General features: G+C 43.5%; 1 protein-coding gene across 1 annotated transcript in view; it reads left to right on the forward strand.

The window, feature by feature from the left end:
* The window catches only part of LOC140740291 (ras GTPase-activating protein nGAP-like), a 121019-nt gene that overhangs the window by 20732 nt on the left and 81247 nt on the right, over positions 1 to 19040 (forward strand). Inside the window, exon 2 of the mRNA XM_073069433.1 lies at positions 18360 to 18499. Within this exon, the coding sequence (XP_072925534.1) occupies positions 18360 to 18499 (140 nt within the window). The remainder of the gene's footprint in view (positions 1 to 18359; positions 18500 to 19040) is intronic.

Raw genomic sequence — 19040 nt, forward strand, 5'->3', positions numbered from 1 at the left:
GGGATAATCGAGTGCTCTTATGACTTTTTCAGCAACAGGTTTATGAAATGTTATTGCTAATTCTTAATTTAGGTAGCTCAATATTTAATAAAGATCTTGCTGATAAGAGGATGAGTACTTCTTAATGCTATCGTTACCATAGCACCACAACGTTCAACCAGGAACCTATGGTAAAAATGGATGCCTTTCCTGTTTGAGCACGGAGGACTAGAATATAAAGGCAAGGATGTAATGCTGAAGATTGGTTAGATCACACTTGGAGTATTGTGAGATGTTTTGCACCTCTTATCTAAGAAAAATGTGCTAGCATTTGAGAGGGTCCAGAGGAGGTTCACAGGAATAACTCCTTGAATGAAAGAGTTAATGTATGAGGAGGATTTGATGGCTCTGGGCCTGAAATCAGTGGAGTTTAGAAGAATGAGGGGGCATCTCATTGAAACCTATTGAATATTGAAAGGCCTGGATGAAATAGATGAGAAGAAGATGTTTCCAATAGTTGGTAAGCCTATGACCAGAAGCACAATCTCAGTATAGAGGAATGTCCATTTAGAACAGAGATGAGGAGGAATTTCATTGCCACTGATGGCTGTGGATAGATAGATAGATAGATAGATAGATAGATAGATAGATACTTTATTCATCCCCATGGGGAAATTCAACTTTTTTCCAATGTACCATACACTTGTTGTAGCAAAACTAATTACATACAATACTTAACTCAGTAAAAAAAAAATATGATATACATCTAAATCACTATCTCAAAAAGCATTAATAATAGCTTTTAAAAAATTCTTAAGTCCTGGCGGTAGAATTGTAAAGCCTAATGGCATTGGGGAGTATTGACCTCTTCATTCTGTCTGAGGAGCATTGCATCGATAGTAACCTGTCGCTGAAACTGCTTCTCTGTCTCTGGATGGTGCTATGTAGAGGATGTTCAGAGTTTTCCATAATTGACCGTAGCCTACTCAGCGCCCTTCGCTCAGCTACCGATGTTAAACTCTCCAGTACTTTGCCCACGACTAATGACCCAAGTCATTAGGTATATTTAAAGTGGAAGTTGATAGATTCTTGATTAGTCAGGGAGTCACAAGTTATTGGGAGAAGGCAGGAGAATGGGGTTGAGAGGGAAAATAAATCAGCCATGATGGAATGGCAAAGCTTATTCGATGGGCCATTCGGCTCCGCTAATTCTGTTCCTGTATCTACTGGTCTTATTGTAAGTGGCCAAAAGAAACAAGCATCTGTAATAAGAATGTAAGGAGATAAGAATATTGTGATTGGTTCTGGTCACCCTATTAGGAGGGAGAATCAACTAAGCTGAAAAGAATGCAGAAAAGATTTATGAGGAAATTGCAGGACTTGAGGGACTGACTGTAGAGAGCGGTTTAGCAGGCTAGGACTTTACTCAGTCAAGTGACGGAGAACGAGGGGTCATATTATAGAGGGGTATAAAATCATGAGGGGCAAAGATAGGGTGAATGCAGGGTTGTGGAATCAAAAACTAGAGTGCATATGTTTTAAGTTGAGATTTAATAGGAACCTGAGGGGCAGCTATTTTACACAGATAATGTTCCATTTATGGAATGAACTGCCAGAGGAAGTGGTTAAAGTAGATCTGTTAGCATTTAAAAAGCACTTATTTGGCTCAGAAAATAGAAAATGTTCAAGGTGATTTGAGCAAAATGTAAGTAGATGAACTGCCCTAGATGGGAATCCAGGTCAGTATGGACTAGTTGGACTGAAAAACCTACTTCCATGATGTATGGCTCCGACATCCAACTCTGACTCCTAACAGCATCAGACCTGCAGTATTCCAAATTGATTTGTGGGATATTGGCTGAATAAAACTGATACCAGGGAACATAAGCTGTAGCTAATAAAGTGGCCACCGAGTGTATGTGGCCTTTTGCTGCTGTAGCCCATCATCTTCAAGGTTCAATGAATTGTACATTCAGAGCTGCTCTCCTGCACACCGCTGTTGTAGCACGTGGTTATTTGAGTTACTGTTACCTTCCTGTCAGCTTGAACCAGTCTGGCCATTCTCCTCTGATATCTCTCATGAACAAGGTGTTTTCAACCACAGAACTGCCGCTTAATGGATTTTTTTTGTTTTTGCGCCATTCTCTGTGAACTCTAGAGACCGTTGTGGGTGAAAATCACAGGGGATCAGCAGTTTCCGACATATTCAAACCAGCAGGTGGTCTGACACCAATAATCATTCCATGGTCAACATTTCTTCCCATTCTGAACAACACCCAAACCTCTTGACCACGTCTGCACGCTTTTATGCATTGAGTTGTTGCCACATGACTGGCTGATCGGATATTTGCATTAACAGGCAGGCGTACAGGTGTACCTAATAATGTGACAGGACAGATAGGATGATTGAACAGATTGTTTCAAACTGAAAGGTTTAGAGGAATAACAGGGAAGATTGATGGGGTGGGGTGAGGGTTGATCCCGGTCCCTAACGGCTGTGCCCAACAAAGGCTGAGGAACTATATTCTGAGAAGGGGAAGATTGGAAAAGATTGCTAAATGTAGAGGATAAGCTTGTTGGAACACAGTTGCCTTGTGACTGGACAACTGACCAAAAAGTATAGGATACTTTGTAAGATTATCCTCTCCACTTTGGGATGAGAATCTTGCTGACTGGTACAGTGAAGCCAGGGTGTGGAGAGAATCCACACGATCCACAGATTGAACATACCATAGCTAGACTATGGCTTAGACAGACCAAAGGGAAGAAGCAGGAAAGTCCAAGATCAGGTAACCCCATATCTCATGGAGTGGCAGAGCAGAAATTATTGTCTTTGTTCTCCTATCACAAGGAGTCAGCTCCAATGAGTTTACAGGGAATGCAAGGATACAGAGGAAGTAAGGAATTGATGGATTTATTGATTAGGTGAGCTGAAGAGCAGTGGGAGAAAATTCATGCAGAATGTAAACACCGCATGAAGAAGATGGGCCAAATGGTCTTTTGCCGTGCTATAGCTTCGTTATATTTGATATATACTCATTTTGGCCGACGGGCAGTCGCTACTCACCCGTGAGAAGGCCGTGCTGAGCTGCCTTCTTCTTCCACTGCATCCCTCTGCTGAAGGTGCTCCCACATTTGGGACGAGAGTTCCAGGATTTTGACCCAGCAACAGTGAAGTAAAATAGTTTTCCCCCTGGCACATATCCTTGCAAGTGAGAGAAATGCTACAGCTACTCCTTCACCTCCAATCAGAGCCCCAGACAGCTCTTCCAGGTGGGGCAACACTTCACCTGTGAGTCTTCTGGCATTGTCAGTTGCAGCCTCCTCTACACTGGTGAGACCCGATGTAAAGTGGGGGCTGGGGGTCGCTCTTGCACCGTCTGCCAAAAGCGGGATTTCCCGGTGGCTAGCCATTTTAATTCCTATCCCATTCTCTTTCTGACATGTCACTCCAAGTCCTCCTCTTCTGCCATAATGAGGCCATTCTCAGGGTGGATGAGAAACACCTGATGTTCCATCTCAATAGACTCCAATTCGATAGCATGAACATTGATTTCTGCTTCCACAATTTATTTATCTCTTTTTTTGTTTTGCCCTCCTCCTCCCCTCTTCCTTCTTCCCCACTTGGTCTCTTGCCTTTTTTCCTCATCTGCCTTTATATTTTAGCATCTTTCCCTGTCCTTTCCAGTATTGAAGAACAATCTCAGCCTGAAACATTGACCGTTTATTCATTTCCATAAATGTTGCCTGATCTGCTGAGTTCTTCCAGTGTTTTGTGTGTGTGCCAGTAACCAACACAATCCGAGTTGTACTGCGGGTAGCACAAGTATCGCCATGCTTCTGATGCCAATCTAGCATGCCCTGCTCACTAACCAGTAGGTCTTTGGAATGTGGGAGGAAAGCAGAGTGCCTGTTAAACATTTTAACAGCATCTGTAATTGATAATTAATCGCTCTGTACAAGTAAGAAGTGGGAAATGTTGCTAACCAGTTGGGAATGAGTTTATTTTTGAAAGCATTGATTCGCAATTTTAAACAAAATTTAAAATTATGGTGGATTTTAAACATGGTGTCATGACAATGACGTTTCGTCAATGTCAGCAGAACAGAAGAGCTGGTCATTGCCTTTAGGAATGGGTGGGGGCAGGCAGTACGCATGCTCTTGCCTACATAACATTTTTTGAGTTCCTAGGAATAAACATGACCAATAGCTTGTCCTGCTCCAACCACAAGTCTCCACAGCCAAGGAAATTTACTAAGTCAAGACATTCAGCAGGTGCATTCATGGTTAATCCTAGGAACTTGAAATTGTCAACCTCAGCACTGTTGATGTGGACACGAGCATGTGTACTGCCCCTCCCCCATCCTAAAGGCAATGACCAGCTCTTTTGTTTTACTAACATTGACGAAATGTCATTGTCATGACACCATGTTACTAGGCTCCCTGTCTCCTTCCTTTACTTCAACTCATTGTTATTTGAGATGCCGCTCACTACGGAGATACCATCTGACAACTGAGCGGAGTGTAGCCCTGCAGTCACAGGCGTGTGGAGCAGCCTTGTGGAGAACCACGACTGAGGACGTGTTGCCTGCATTTTCAGCTCTTGTTTGATGGTCTGTGTGTCTGGGTGGTGCCACCCTTTACTTCGAAGTAGAGCTTTGACCATTGTGAATGATTAAAAATACTTTGGTCGCTCAGAGAATCCTCATAGCACAGGAAGTGAAAAATTATCTTTCATTTCTATCGTGCTTTTCAGTATCTTCAGAAATGGTGATGCTCACTTGAAGTGTTGTTGCAATTCTTAAATGGAAACTTGGTAGCCACATTGTGTACAAGAAGATTCCAAAAACATAAAACACCACAACACAGTACAGGCCCTTCAGCCCACGATGTTGTGTTGACCTTTAAACCTACTCCACGATCAATTTAGCCCTTCCCTCCTGCAGCAGTGGTCCCCAACCATCGGGCCGCGGACCGGTATCGGGCCGCAAAGCATGTGCTACCGGGCCGCGAGGAAACGATATGATTTGGTGATATGAAACGATATGAGTCAGCTGCACCTTTCCTCATTCCCTGTCACACCCACTGTTGAACTTGAACGCACGCGAGGTCATCAGTCGTCGCCTAACCGCAGTGATACCCTTGCGCCAGGGATCACTGGTTGGCCTCAGGTAACTGGCTGCTGGGAAGTGCCGTTGGTACTGGCCTGGAGCGTGGACAGATGGGCGCCGCTTCTAAACCTGTTCAGCACACCGAATGTTCGTGGGGAGCCCGGTGCTGAAATATTTGTAGGCAGCTTAATTCGGGCTCAGAGTTTCATAAGTAGCAGAGCAGCCACCTCGCTGCGATCTACCTAAAGTCATCCCTCCAGCCAAATTTTTGTTGGCCGATAGATCCTACCTACCTACGGGTGGGGGGGGGGTTTGGGCACCCTGTCGCACTCCTCGCTCAGTCTGTCGCTCTCTCCGGACTACGACCGCCGTGGCCCCGGCACGGGGACCTCCGGCCCTTACCTTGTCCTCTCACTGGTGTGTTGCAATGAGTTTATATGTTCATACGAGGAAAATATGTGCTGTGGGTTTAATATCCAAACATTGCTTAAAATGTTATGATGCTATTGACTTATAAGTGAGTTATAATTGACTTATCACTGTGTTCATGCGAGGAAAATATGCGCTGTGTGTTTAATATTAAATTCGTTCGATAAACCCTTTTAGAAACAAAATTGAGTGTATTAGCCACTTATAAGTGACTTATAGCTGACTTATCACCTATATTACGGTCGTGATTAACACCCCCACCATCACCCCCCCGCCACCCCCGGTTGGCTGGTCTGCAAGAATATTGTCAATATTAAACTGGTCCGCGGTTCAAAAAGTTTGGGGACCCCTGTCTGACAGAGCCCATAACCCTCCATTTTTATTTCAGCCATGTGCCTATCCAAGAATCTCTTACATGTCCCTCACGTGTATGTCTCTACCACCACACTCACATTGTGCTGCAGGCATTTACCTGTCTGTGCAAAAAAAACTACTGTATCAAGTGACCAGATAATTTTTTTGAGTCATAGGGTATTGAAGAAGACCCTTAGGCCCCCTATCTGTGGCTCGCAAAGCACCAACCACCCGTGTACACAGTTGGGAAGGACTGTAGTTTTTGATAGACTACAATCATGGTCTTTGGGGGCTTTGCTATTGTTTGCTTGGTGGGTGGTGGGGAGGGGGGGCTGATGCCTTTGCTGGAGCAAGAGAGGTGAGGAGAGGGGTGAGAAGGGTGGGTTGATGCCTTTGCTGCAGGGTGTGCCTGGCTTCAGGGTTCTAATGTTTTCTGTCATTCATTCTTTTGGTTTTTTTGTCTCTGTTTTGTGGATGTCTGTGAAGAGTAGGGATTTTGGGTTGGATATTGTATACTTTCTCTAATATTAAATGGAACCATTGAATCCCGTTTTATGCTTCTCGCTCTCCCATCAGCTCATCATATTCTGCCACTCATTTACAGATTAGATTAGATTAAATGTACTTGTCGCATGTACTTCAAAGCACACAGTGAAATGTAGCATTTGTATCAAATTAAATCAGCGAGGGTTGTGCTGGACAGCCCATCATTGTGCCACAGTTCCAGCTCATACATAGCACGTCGTCAGCTCACCAACCTTAAGCTGGATGACTTTGAACTGGGGGAGGAAACTGGAGCACCCGGAGGAAACACACACAGTCAGGAGGAGAACATGCAAAATCTCTTGAGGCAGTGGTGGGAATTGAACCCCAGTCGTACAGCTGGCACTCCAAAATGATACGCTAACCACAACGGCACCTTGCTACCATCTTTCACATGAGGCACAATTTAAAGTGGTCATTTATCCCACCAATCTGTATGCCTTTGAGTTTTGGGAGTGAATTAAAGCACCCAGAGGAATCGTGCAGGGTCATAGGGAGAACTGTGTCTTGGTCCACACAGACAGAGCCTGGATTGAATCTGGACCACAGGAGCTTTTCTACCAGATGCATCATTGTGCTATCTGGTATTCTTTCTTTTTCTTCTAACTCAGAGTTGCTCAGTAATTGGAAAATGCCGCAACGGCCAATGTTCCACTTAAATAGAGTTAACTTGGACAGAAATGTAGAGGCGATTGATGCAACTTTGAAAAGATTCACAGCATTTCCTTGCAACTGAAGATTAATTTAATTAAACGTTGCAAATAATTCTGATAAATAAGCAACATCATGCCTTATATTCTTGTGTTGATTGCTGAATGAAGCATTTAATCTTCAAAGAATTTTATCACAGTTTTAAAAAGTGCATAAAAGTATTTCGGGCAGTTTCATTTTGAGAGCTATCTGACTCATATATGCAATAGCACCATTCAAACTGTTCATCATTCTCTATATAAATCTCTTGAAATTGTTGAGAATTGAGAGCATAGGGCTTAGTTTTATTTAGCACTGTGCTAACAACAATTAACGATATATCCAACCGATCACTTTGGTATTTTGTGACAAGATGTTGTCTGTGAATTACCCAGTGAATGGTGAATATGTTGGGAACAGTTTTTTTCTGAGGAAGTAGTAACTCCATGGCAGCATCCTGTCATTGTTAGTGCCCCATGCAGCCAAAAACATTGACTCCCCCGTCATACCTGCTTTTAGTCCCCTTGCAGATAACCACTCTTGAACCACACTTTCATATTTTATGAAGCAAACATAACCAAGAGGCATAGATTAATTGCCTGGCAAAGTTGACTCATCCAAATACAGAACAAATGTTGTTGTCCTCCCTTACTGCTGGCTCTTCCTCAGGAGTCTGTGGAGATTTGGCATGACATCTAAAAGTTTAACAAACTTCTATAGACGTGCAGTGGAGAGTATGTTGACTGGCTGCATCACTGCCTTGTATGAAAACATCAAAAGGTAGTGAATTCAGATCAGTACATCACAGGTAATACTCTCCCAACCATTCAGCACATCTACATGAAATGCTGTCGTAGGAAAGCAACATCCATCATCAGAGATTGCCACCAGCCAGGCCGGGCTCTTTTCTCGCTGCTGCCAGCAGTAGAAGGAACAACAGTCTCAGGACTCACGCCACCAGGTTCAAGAACAGTTGCTACCTCTCAACCAACAGGCACTTGAACAAAGAGGATAACAGTCTTATGGTTTTTATATTCTCTGTTATCGCCCGTTCTTTCTCATTGAGTTTTTGTGCAGGGGGAAGGGGTTTGGGGGCCGATGTTCTTGTTGTGTTCTGGGTTGGGGGGAGGTTGATGATTGTGTTGCCATTCTCTTTCTGAGTGGGTGGGTGGGTTTGCTGTTTCTCTTTAAACTAATTTCATGGATTTTCTTTATTTCGTGGCTGTCTGGAGAAGAAGAATCTCAGAGTTCTATACTGCATACATACTTTGATAATAAATTAACCTTTGAACCTTTTTGCATTCACTTCCCCATCCATTGAGATGTCCCCACAACCAATGATCCGACTTTAAGGACTATTTATCTTGTTATTTCATGTTCTCATTTATCACTATTTATTTATATTTGCATTTGCTCAATTTATCTTCTGCTCGCTAATTGATCTTTCATTGATTCTGTTATAGTTACTATTTTATAGATTTTCTGAGTATTCCCACAAATAAATTAATCTCAGGGTTGTGTGTAGTGACATATATGATGTACTCTGATAAAAAAATTTACTTTGAAATTTGAATTTCAATTGTTTGGGCTTTCCTAATTTAGTAAGGAGCAATGAAATGCTGTATGAGGCAAGCAAACCGTTATAGTTTGTTGTGAAATGTTGGAAAATGTGTTTTGAAGTATTTTCCAATTCTGAACATTTTCATGAAGTGACTGAAAATAGCCTAGTTCTTGTTTGCTTGATCAGTGTGTATTCTCTTCAAAGGTTCAAGGAGTCTGGATGATTTCATTGCCTCATTTGAAAAAAATACTATTTCACACAACAGACACATTGTCTGCTGTTGGTTGCTTGCTGCTGGTATGAATCCACATTTTGGATACTCCACACTATACTGTCTACACTCCTGTTTCATCTGGTCTGCTTCTGCCATTTTCATTTGGATTAATGACCATGGTCAATCGCCTCTTGTTTAAGTCCAGCCGCAGGCGCTGCAATCAATAAAGGGGAAACTTATGACATCGTCATTGCTCAGGCTAAACCTGACTCCCTGCTTGAAGGTACATAAAGTGGGGCAGCGATATCCTGGTTGGCCATGGGCTAGAGACATCATTGTGAGCCTTTTCTGCACCCTCTCTGGCTTAATCATGTAAGTTAAGGTAAATCTTAGTTTTGAATCTAAGCGACGCTTGGTCCAGGGGTTCCCAACTTGGGTCCCACGGACCCCTTGATTAGTGGTAGGGGTCCATGGTATAAAATGTTTGGGAATCCCTGCTTTAGTCTATACAACCCACCATTTTGCAAAGATATTTCTCCCCATTTCAATGCAACAGGTACATGGACAGTAGGGAAATGGAGGGCTATGGTGCCAGTGCAGGTCGGTGGGAGTAGGCGGTTTAAATGGACCAGATGGACAAAGGGTCTGTTTGTGTGATGTACACTCTATGCATACATCTCTTTTACTTTGAGACTGCATTAGGACAACAGCTGAAACTCCAACAATCTTTTACAAAATATCATGTCAGAATCAGAATCAGGTTCAGGCTTTGATCTGTGTGTGATCCTTCATCTTTCCTCAAGTCCTCAAGTTGCAAGTCTCCTGCTGTAGAGTCAGGTTGGATCACAAAACTTTGGACCCAGATTCTTCTGTCTGAGATAAGATGATGGGATCACTGAGCCAAAAGCAATCTGACAGCTCAGTGAATAACCCTACCCCCACACAGGGAAACTACTAGCACCGTGGGCTCCTGTTTCAGTAGTTATGCTGAGGTTAGTAACCCACAATTAACGGTCGAGAATATGGAACAGGAAGTGGATAATACATCGTGCACCTTTAATATACTTCCTGTCTACACCACACTGACTGGCAGAAAAGCTGACAGTAACAGAGTACAGAATGAAGAGAAAATTTACAAGGACATTGCTGGGTCTGGAGGCCTGAGTTATATTGAAAGACTGAATACAGTAGGACTTTATTCCATGCAACATAGAAGACTGAGAGGAGATTTGATAGAAGTATACAAAATTATGAGGGGTATAGATGGGGTAAATGCAAGCATGTTTTTTCTACTGAGGTTGGTTGGGACTACATCCAGAGGTCATGGGTTAAAGGTGAAAAGTGAAATTCTTATGGAGAACATGAGGTTAAACTTCTTCACTTAGAGGGTCATGAGAGTGTGGAATGAGCTGCCAGTGTGAGTGATGCATGAAAGCGCACTTTCAACACTTAAAGAGAAGTTTGGACAGGTACATGAATGACATGGATATGGAGGGTTATGGTTCTGGTGCACATCAATGGGCGTAGATGGTTTAAATGGTTCTGCATGGACTAGATGGGCCAAAGAGCCTGTTTCTGTGCTGTACTTTTCTGTCACTCTAACCAGAATTCAGAGCATGAGATGAGTCAATCACATTAGAGTGTCATCTTCAATAAACTTAAACAATGTTTTGATTTTCATCCTTGTTGGTCCCAACTCTCCTGAAATTTTCTCCAACTTTATAGAACAGTACAGCACAGCAATAGGCCATTTGGCCCACAAAGTTGTGCTGAGCCAGCTAAAAAGTAAATCAAAACATCCAAACACTAATCCCTCCTATCTGCACCATGTCCATATCCCTCCATCTTCCTTACATTCATGTGCATTAATCCAAACATCTCTAATGTGAAGATCTCTCTGTTCAGCAACACTGTTAAGGAGCTTGCCCTTAACAGCGTCCTGTCTCCTTGCATTTGTCCTACCAAGGTGCAACACATCACATTTATCTAATTTAAACTCCATCTGCCATTTCTCAGCCCATGTCGGCAACTAATCTATATTGTGCTGTACAACATGCTGGAGGAACTCAGCAGGCCGGGCAGCATCCTCCAGCGTGTTGTACGTGTTGCTTTGACCACAGCATCTACAGTGTACTTTGTGTTTACTATATTGTGCTGTATTCCTCGCCAGTTTTCTACACTGTCCTCAGCTTCACCAATCTTGGTATGATCAACAAATTTACTAACCCACGCACCTACATTTTCACCCAGTTCAAACTTATGACCCAGCACAAGCATATGACCGCACAAGTGCAGTGAACTAGAATTAGAGATCAGAATCAGGCTTATTATCATTGTCTTATATGAAGTGAAATTTGTTGTTTTGCAGCAGCACCACAGGCTCATAGAATCAGGTTCGTACACCCACAAGAGATACATACTAACAAATTACTATACAGAAAAAATACAGTTTGATCAGAAAAAGACCATTTTGTACCAAGTGGACAAAGGGTCATAGCATTGCAATTTTGGGATAGCGATTTAGGTTGTGGAGGTTGGTTCATGAATTAAACAGTCAAAAGGAAATTACTTTGAAAAGCTGGTGGTGTGAGACTTCAAGCTTCTGTACCTCCTGACCAATCTCAGTTTCTTTAACTGGTCTCTTGCTCATCTTCCACTATCAAACTTTTGAATGGACCTCGCATTAGCTAATAGTGAATTCCTCGACTTCAAACCTACTTTATCATGACCCTTGAACTGTATTTGTTTGCTCACACTGCACTTTCTCTGTAACTGTACCACTCTATTCTGCATCCTGTAATTTCTTACTACCTCAATGTATAATCTGTTGGGGTAGTATATAAACTAAGTTTTTCACTAACACAAGAAAGTCTGTAGATGCTGAAAATACAAAGCAACACACACACAATAGTGGAGGAACTCAGCAAGCCAGGCAGCATAGATGGAAATGAATAAACAGTCACTGAGACCTTTCTTCGGGACCTTGAAGGAAGGGGAAAGGCGGCAGAATAGAAAGATGGGGAGAGGAAAGAGAGGCTAGCTGGAACATGGTAGGTGAAGCCAGGGGAGTGGGAAAGGTTAAGAGTTGGAGAAGAAAGTATCATTTTTCACTGTATCTCAATACAAATGATGGTAATAAACTAATTCCATCCATCCTCAATAAACCAATCCCATCCATCCTCAATAAACCAATCCCATCTATCCTCAATAAACCAATCCCATCCATCCTCAATAAACCCATCCCATCCATCCTCAATAAACCCATCCCATCCATCCTCAATAAACCAATCCCATCCATCCTCAATAAACCCACCCCATCCATCCTCAATAATCCAATCCCATCCATCCTCAATAAACCTATCCCATCCATCCTCAATAAACCAATCCCATCTATCCTCAATAAACCAATCCCATTCATCCTCAATAAACCAATCCCATCCATCCTCAATAAACCCACCCCATCCATCCTCAATAAACCAATCCCATCCATCCTCAATAAACCAATCCCATCCATCCTCAATAAACCAATCCCATCCATCCTCAATAATCCAATCCCATCCATCCTCAATAATCCAATCCCATCCATCCTGAATAAACCAATCCCATCCATCCTCAATAAACCAATCCCATTCATCCTCAATAAACCAATCCCATCCATCCTCAATAAACCAATCCCATTCATCCTCAATAAACCCATCCCATCCATCCTCAATAATCCAATCCCATCCATCCTCAATAAACTAATCCCATCCATCCTCAATAATCCAATCCCATCCATCCTCAACAAACCAATCCCATCCATCCACACCATCAGTTTCAAAAGGCAAAGCACTGATTCCTGAATTCCCTCCTTGAAATGCTTTACATCTCAGTACTTAAGGCCACAGTGCAGTCGTTGGACCGCCTACCTCACAGTTCCTGAGATATGGATTCAATCCTGACCTCTGTTGCTTTCTGTGTGGTCTGCACACCGTGACTGCATGGGATTCTACCAGATGCTTAGTTTTCCTCCCACATCTCAAAGATGTCCAGGTCAATTGTGGGTGGTGGGAGAGTCAGAGGAAGCTGATTGGTTACAGGGTTGTAAGTGGAGGAATGTGACTATAGGTCACTGCTGAATTACCACTTACAGACATCTCTCTCTTCCTCCACTTTTAGTGATTATTTTTTCTTATCAGTCTTGTATATTTTTGAATGCAAATTATTACAATACAGCAGGGGGATAGTTAACATTTATTTCTTGAGATACAGTGCGGAAGAGGCCTTTCCGGCTCTTCGACCACGCCACCCAGCAGTCCACTGATCCTAGCCCAATCGTGGGACCACTTAACCTACCAATTGGTACGTCTTTGGACTGTGGACCACCTGGAGGAAACCCACACGGTCATGGGGAGACCGTACAGGTAGCGGTGGGAATTGAACCTGGGCCTCTGGTACTGTAAAGCATTGTGCTAAAGACTACACTACCCTACTGCCCTTACCATATCAAATGACATTTGTGGATTTTTTTAGTAAACAAATAAAATCTATTTGTTAACCAGGGACACCTAGTAATGGGATTGTAAGTGAACTGGTGTAGACTTGATGGGCTAAATGGCCTCTTGCTTTATCGTAAGTGAAACCCCCCGGTTTCCTTTGCTGCAGTAAGCCTAGGGAAGACACATTCTGGTCCCACCAAACCTGAGATGGAGGTGGCACTCCTACCCCAAACACCGGCTTGTGTGGATGCTGTGTAATTTGCTGCCATTACAAATTAACGTCACGAAGTAACAGACAGTACACTGCATATGATTAAAGGAATTATATTTATGAATCTTAACTAAAGGGATAGTAAAGAAAACCAAAAGGAAAAGGACCATTTTAATTAAACAGTCAAATATGCACAAGTTGGAGCTCATCGCTTCACCGATATTCACTAATCCTCAGTCAATCCTGCCACCGGATTCCTTTGAATCACGGCCCCACCCCAGGTCGAATCCAACGACCAGTTCTCTGCAGTGTCTCCTCTCTTCATCTCCCGCTGAACAAAATCCCCAAGACCAACCTTACTGTCCCTCAGCAAAAAAACTCCCCCCAGTTCCGCCATCCTTATTGGATGACAAACATTCCTCATCATCCCTTATCTTCAACAAAACCCCAAACAGGCTGAAAGCAGCTCTCACAGAGCTGCTAAGTGAAGTACCTACAACAGAACAGTAAAAAGTATGAATCAAGGCATTACATAAGGAAATATGAAAAAATATTGAAAGGCTATTTCACTGAGTTTTTGCTCACCTGCCTGAGTATCTCCTCACATGAGTAGAGCCAACAGCCTGTCTCTGAATGTGAACAAAGCAAAAGAGATGGTTGTTGACTTCAGGAGGGCACGGAGCGACCACTCCCCGCTGAACATCGACGGCTCCTCGGTAGAGATCGTTAAGAGCACCAAATTTCTTGGTGTTCACCTGGCGGAGAATCTCACCTGGTCCCTCAACACCAGCTCCATAGCAAAGGAAGCCCAGCAGCATCTCTACTTTCTGCGAAGACTGAGGAAAGTCTATCTCTCACCCCCCCCATCATCATCACATTCTACAAGGGTTGTATTGAGAATATCCTGAGCAGCTGTATCACGGCCTAGTTCGGAAATGGCACCATCTCGGATCGCAAGACCCTGCAGTGAATAGTGAGGTCAGCTGAGAAGATCATTGGGGTCTCTCTTCCCACCATTACAGTCATTTACACCACACGCTGCATCCACAAAGGAAATAGCATTATGAAGGACCCCACACACCCCTCATACAAACTCTTCTCCCTCCTGCCGTCTGGGAAAAGGCACCGAAGCATTCAGGCTCTCACGACCAGACTTTGTAACATTTTCTTCCCCCAAGCTATCAGACTCCTCAATACCCAGAGCCTGGACTGACACCAACTTACTGCCCTATTGTCTTGTTTATTATTTATTGTAATGCCTGCACTGTTTTGTGCACTTTATGCAGTCCTGGGTAGGTCTGTAGTCCAGTGTAGTTTTTTTTCTGTGTTGTTTTTTTATGTAGTTTAGTCTAGTTTCTGTACTGTGTCATGTAACACTATGGTCCTGAAAAATCGTTGTCTCATTTTTACTATGTACTGTACCAGCAGTTATGGTTGAAATGATAATAAAAGTGACTTGACATGAGTCAGTGTCAATATCTTATTTATTTTTATTTAGAGACTCAGCACAGCAAGAAGCCTTTCAGCCCCAATAGGCCTGCACTTCCCAAGTGACTTATTAACCTACTAACCCATGTACCTTTGGAATCTGGGAGGAAGTGGGAGCAGCCAGAGAAAAGCCACGTGCTCATGGGAAGAATGTAAAAACTCCTTGCAGACAGCGGCAGGTGTTGAACCGGAATACTGGCGCTCTAACTGCTACACTGCAGTGCCACTCATTTTGTTTAGTAACATTCCTGCAAAGCGTCTTGGGACACTTATACATGCCACATAAGTAGGTGCTATACGTAGCTTTGCTGGTTGTACCCCAGGTGTCTTGACCGGCAACTTCCTCAGTTTAAATTGTGAAACTGCAATAGTTGTCTGGCTTTAACCGAGGGCTGTTTTGAGATATTGCCGTTTGCACACTAATTGTCGTAAGTCCAATATTCCTGCAATTCAGAAGGTGCTGCATTAGCTGTTACAGACATTGCGATCCTATCATTGGGCAGGAGGTATACAAGCCTGATGTCCCACAGGAACAGACCAATGGACTAACCTTACTTCAGCTACGACAATGATTTACACTACCACTTTCTTGTCTCATATTTTGTGTTTTATTTTGTACTAATGTAAGAGTTTCTTCTTTTATGTTAGTTGGTAAGGCTTATAATAGAATGGCTTCTCTGTAATGTTAACTGCTGGGGCAGTGGGCTCAAGTCAAGTCAAGTCACTTTTTTATTGTCATTTTGACCATAACTGTTGGTGTAGTACACAGTAAAAACGAGGATGTTTTTCAGGACCATAGTTTTACATGGTTCTCTGTGTAGCAGCATGTTTGGGTTATAACTGATAACGGGGCTTTGGAATTCAGTGTTTACCAATGGAAGAGATCTTATTCTTTCTGTGTAAAAGCTGTTAGTTTGCGTGGGCTTCGGGCAGAAGGCACAAGGAGGATGAAGAAAGACACGGCTTGAGGAGATGATGGGTTGACAGACCCTCTGGGCCTTGGGCTCAGGGCGGGAGCCCAGGGTCGGCAATGATCGAAGGGGGATCCGTGAGCTCCAATTGCTGGAATATTGCTGGTTTATTTTGGGGTACTGACTCTACACAGGGGACATCACACACAGCATCCACCCAAAAGAGAGTGCTAAGGTTTGGCCAGGCAGGGGTTATCACCCCGCGATCATGCCACTAGGCAAAGCGAGTGTTTTACTAATAATTGGAATTGGTTTATTATTGCCACCTGAACCGAGATACAGTGAAAAGCTATCTTGCAGATGGTTCATACAGATCAGATCATTACACAGTGTATTGAAAGGAACAAGGTAAAACAAAAACAGAACACAGAATAAACTAACAGCTACAGAGAAAGTGCAGTGTCGGTCGGTAAAAGGGTGCATGAACATAATAAGGTAGATATTGAGATACAGAGTCCGTCATATCATATGAGGAACCATTCAATAGTCATAACAGTGGAGTAGAAGCTAACCTTGTGCTTTCAGATTTTAGTATCTAATATCTTCTGCCCAATGGAAGAGAGAGAAGAGAGAATGTCTGAGGTAGGGTGAGGTGTTTGATTATGCTGTCTACTTCACTGAGGCGGCGAGGGGTTAGAGGCGATGGAGGGGAGACTGGTTTCTGTGACGTGCTGAGCTGTGTCCACCAGCCTCTGCAGTTTCTTGGGCTGATGGGCCCAGCAGTTTCTGTACCACGCAGTGATGCATCCAGATAGAACGCTCTCGATGCAGGCTTTATCTTTCACCGTCGCTTCACTCTGTTATACAATTAATGTACAGTATATTCTTTATATTCTGTGTGTTATCTCAATCTGTTTGCTGTTGCAAGCCAGTTTGTTATTAGATTAGATTAGATTCAACTTTATTGTCATTTGGCCGAGTACAGATAGAAAGCCAATGAAATGTAATTAACATCTAACCAGAAATGCTAAGAATAGTGTTATTTACAAAATAGCTGTGAATAAAAAGTAAGTGCTACAGCACACAAATATAAAAGTACTGAGACAGTACAATATGGGTGCAATACTGCTTAGCGCTGTGATGTGAGGTTCAGCAGGGTCACAGCCTCAGGGAAGAAGCTCTTCCTGTGCCTGCTGGTGTGGGAACGGAGGCTCCTGTAGCGCCTACCGGATGGGAGGAGAGTAAAAAGTCCATGGTTAGGGTGAGATGCATCCTTGATAATGCTTTTCGCCCTGCCCAGGCAGTGTTTATGGTAGATGTTCTCAAAGGTGGGAAATTTGGTGCTGATAACCCGCTGGGCAGTTTTCACCACATGCTGGAGTGCTTTGCGGTCCGATACGGGACAATTGCCATACCACACTGAGATGCAGTTGGTGAGTATGCTCTCAGTGGTACAGCGGTAAAAGTCCATCAGTATCCTGAGACAGAGATGGGCTTTCTTGATGCTCCGCAGGAAATAAAGGCACTGTTGTGTCCTTTTGATCAGGATGGAGGAATTCAGGGACCAGGTGTGATCCTCGGAAATGTGGACACCAAGGAATTTGAAGCTTGATACACTCCCCACTGCAGCTCCATTGATGTAGATGGGGACGTGAGTGTGGCTCCTAGCATGCCTGAAGTCCACAATGATCTCCTTGGTCTTCTGGGTGCGAAGGGCCAGGTTGTTGTCAGCACACCACGCGGCCAGGTGCTGGACCTCATCCCTGTAGGCCGTCTCATCATCCCCTCTGATCAGGCCAACCACCGTCTGCGAACTTGATTATGGAGTTAGAACCATGTACAGGAACGCAGTCATAGATGAAAAGGGAGTACAGAAGAGGGCTCAGCACACAGCCTTGAGGCACGCCAGTGTTTAGGGTGAGAACACCGGCGTGCCTGTATTATTGTACCTGTGCCCACCTGTACTCTGATAATAAACTCAACTCGATGATGTGCTGTTTCTAAAGAGTTATAAATTCGCTGGAGATGCGAGAGACGGCAAATGCTGGAATCTGGAGCAACAGTCAGCTGGAAGAATTCAGCTAGTCCAGCAGTATCTGTGCGAGGAAAGGAATTGATGATAATTTGGGCCAAATCCCTGCAGGATTTCAGGCTGAAATGTTAACAGTTCCTTTCCCTCTATAGATACTGCTTGATCTGCAAAGCTCTTCCAGCAGATCATTTGTTGCTCTAACGAGCGGGTATTTGTTGCTGTAATTAGCAGGAGTGGCATGTATGATAAGATACACTGCAATGGGCTGATTTTCCTGACTTTGTCCCACACTGTGTAATATTCATTATGTTGTTTTGTCCTTCATGTGTTAAAGGCTCCTCTTCTTACACTTCAACAGATGACGCTGACGCAGGGGCTGAGGGTTCGAGTCAGTCTCCTCCTATAACGTTGGTGCCTTCAGCCAGAGTACCAGTCTGGGACATCAGTAACTGCACGCTGGTCGACGGTCAGCTCCTTTTGATGTCACGGGATGACGAGGTAACAGAACACAGTTACAGGTCCTTTCCCTTTACCGGCACTTGATTGGGATACCAGGCACCAGGGAGTGAGTGGCATCTTTTCCAAATGTGGATGATACGTTTCTTGCAAACTTATTGACTTAGGGGCTGAAAGTTCTCTTCCTTGTGTTCCACAGCAACTTGTATATTTATATAGAGCAGCACAGGAAGAGGCTCTTCAGCCCCAAACTATCCCTTCTGCCTACACAATGTCCATGTTGCTCCATTCTCTGCAGATTCATGGCTGATCTAAGAGCCTTCTTAATTTCTCTATCCTAGTTGCCTTCAGCACCACCCCTCATAGTGCAGTCCAGACACCCACCACTCTCTGCCCTACACATTTCCTTTGAACTTACCTCTTCTCACATTGATGTGCCCCCCAGTACTTGGCATTCCTACTCTATGAAAAAGATTCTTACACTGGCTGTTTGATCCTCTCATATTCTTCTAAATTTCCATCAGGTCTTCTCTCAGTCTCCATAACTCCAGAGAAAACAATCCAAATGTGTTCAACCTCTCTT

This window comes from Hemitrygon akajei, chromosome 16 (assembly GCF_048418815.1).
Source record: "Hemitrygon akajei chromosome 16, sHemAka1.3, whole genome shotgun sequence".
Classification (NCBI taxonomy): Eukaryota; Metazoa; Chordata; class Chondrichthyes; order Myliobatiformes; family Dasyatidae; genus Hemitrygon; species Hemitrygon akajei.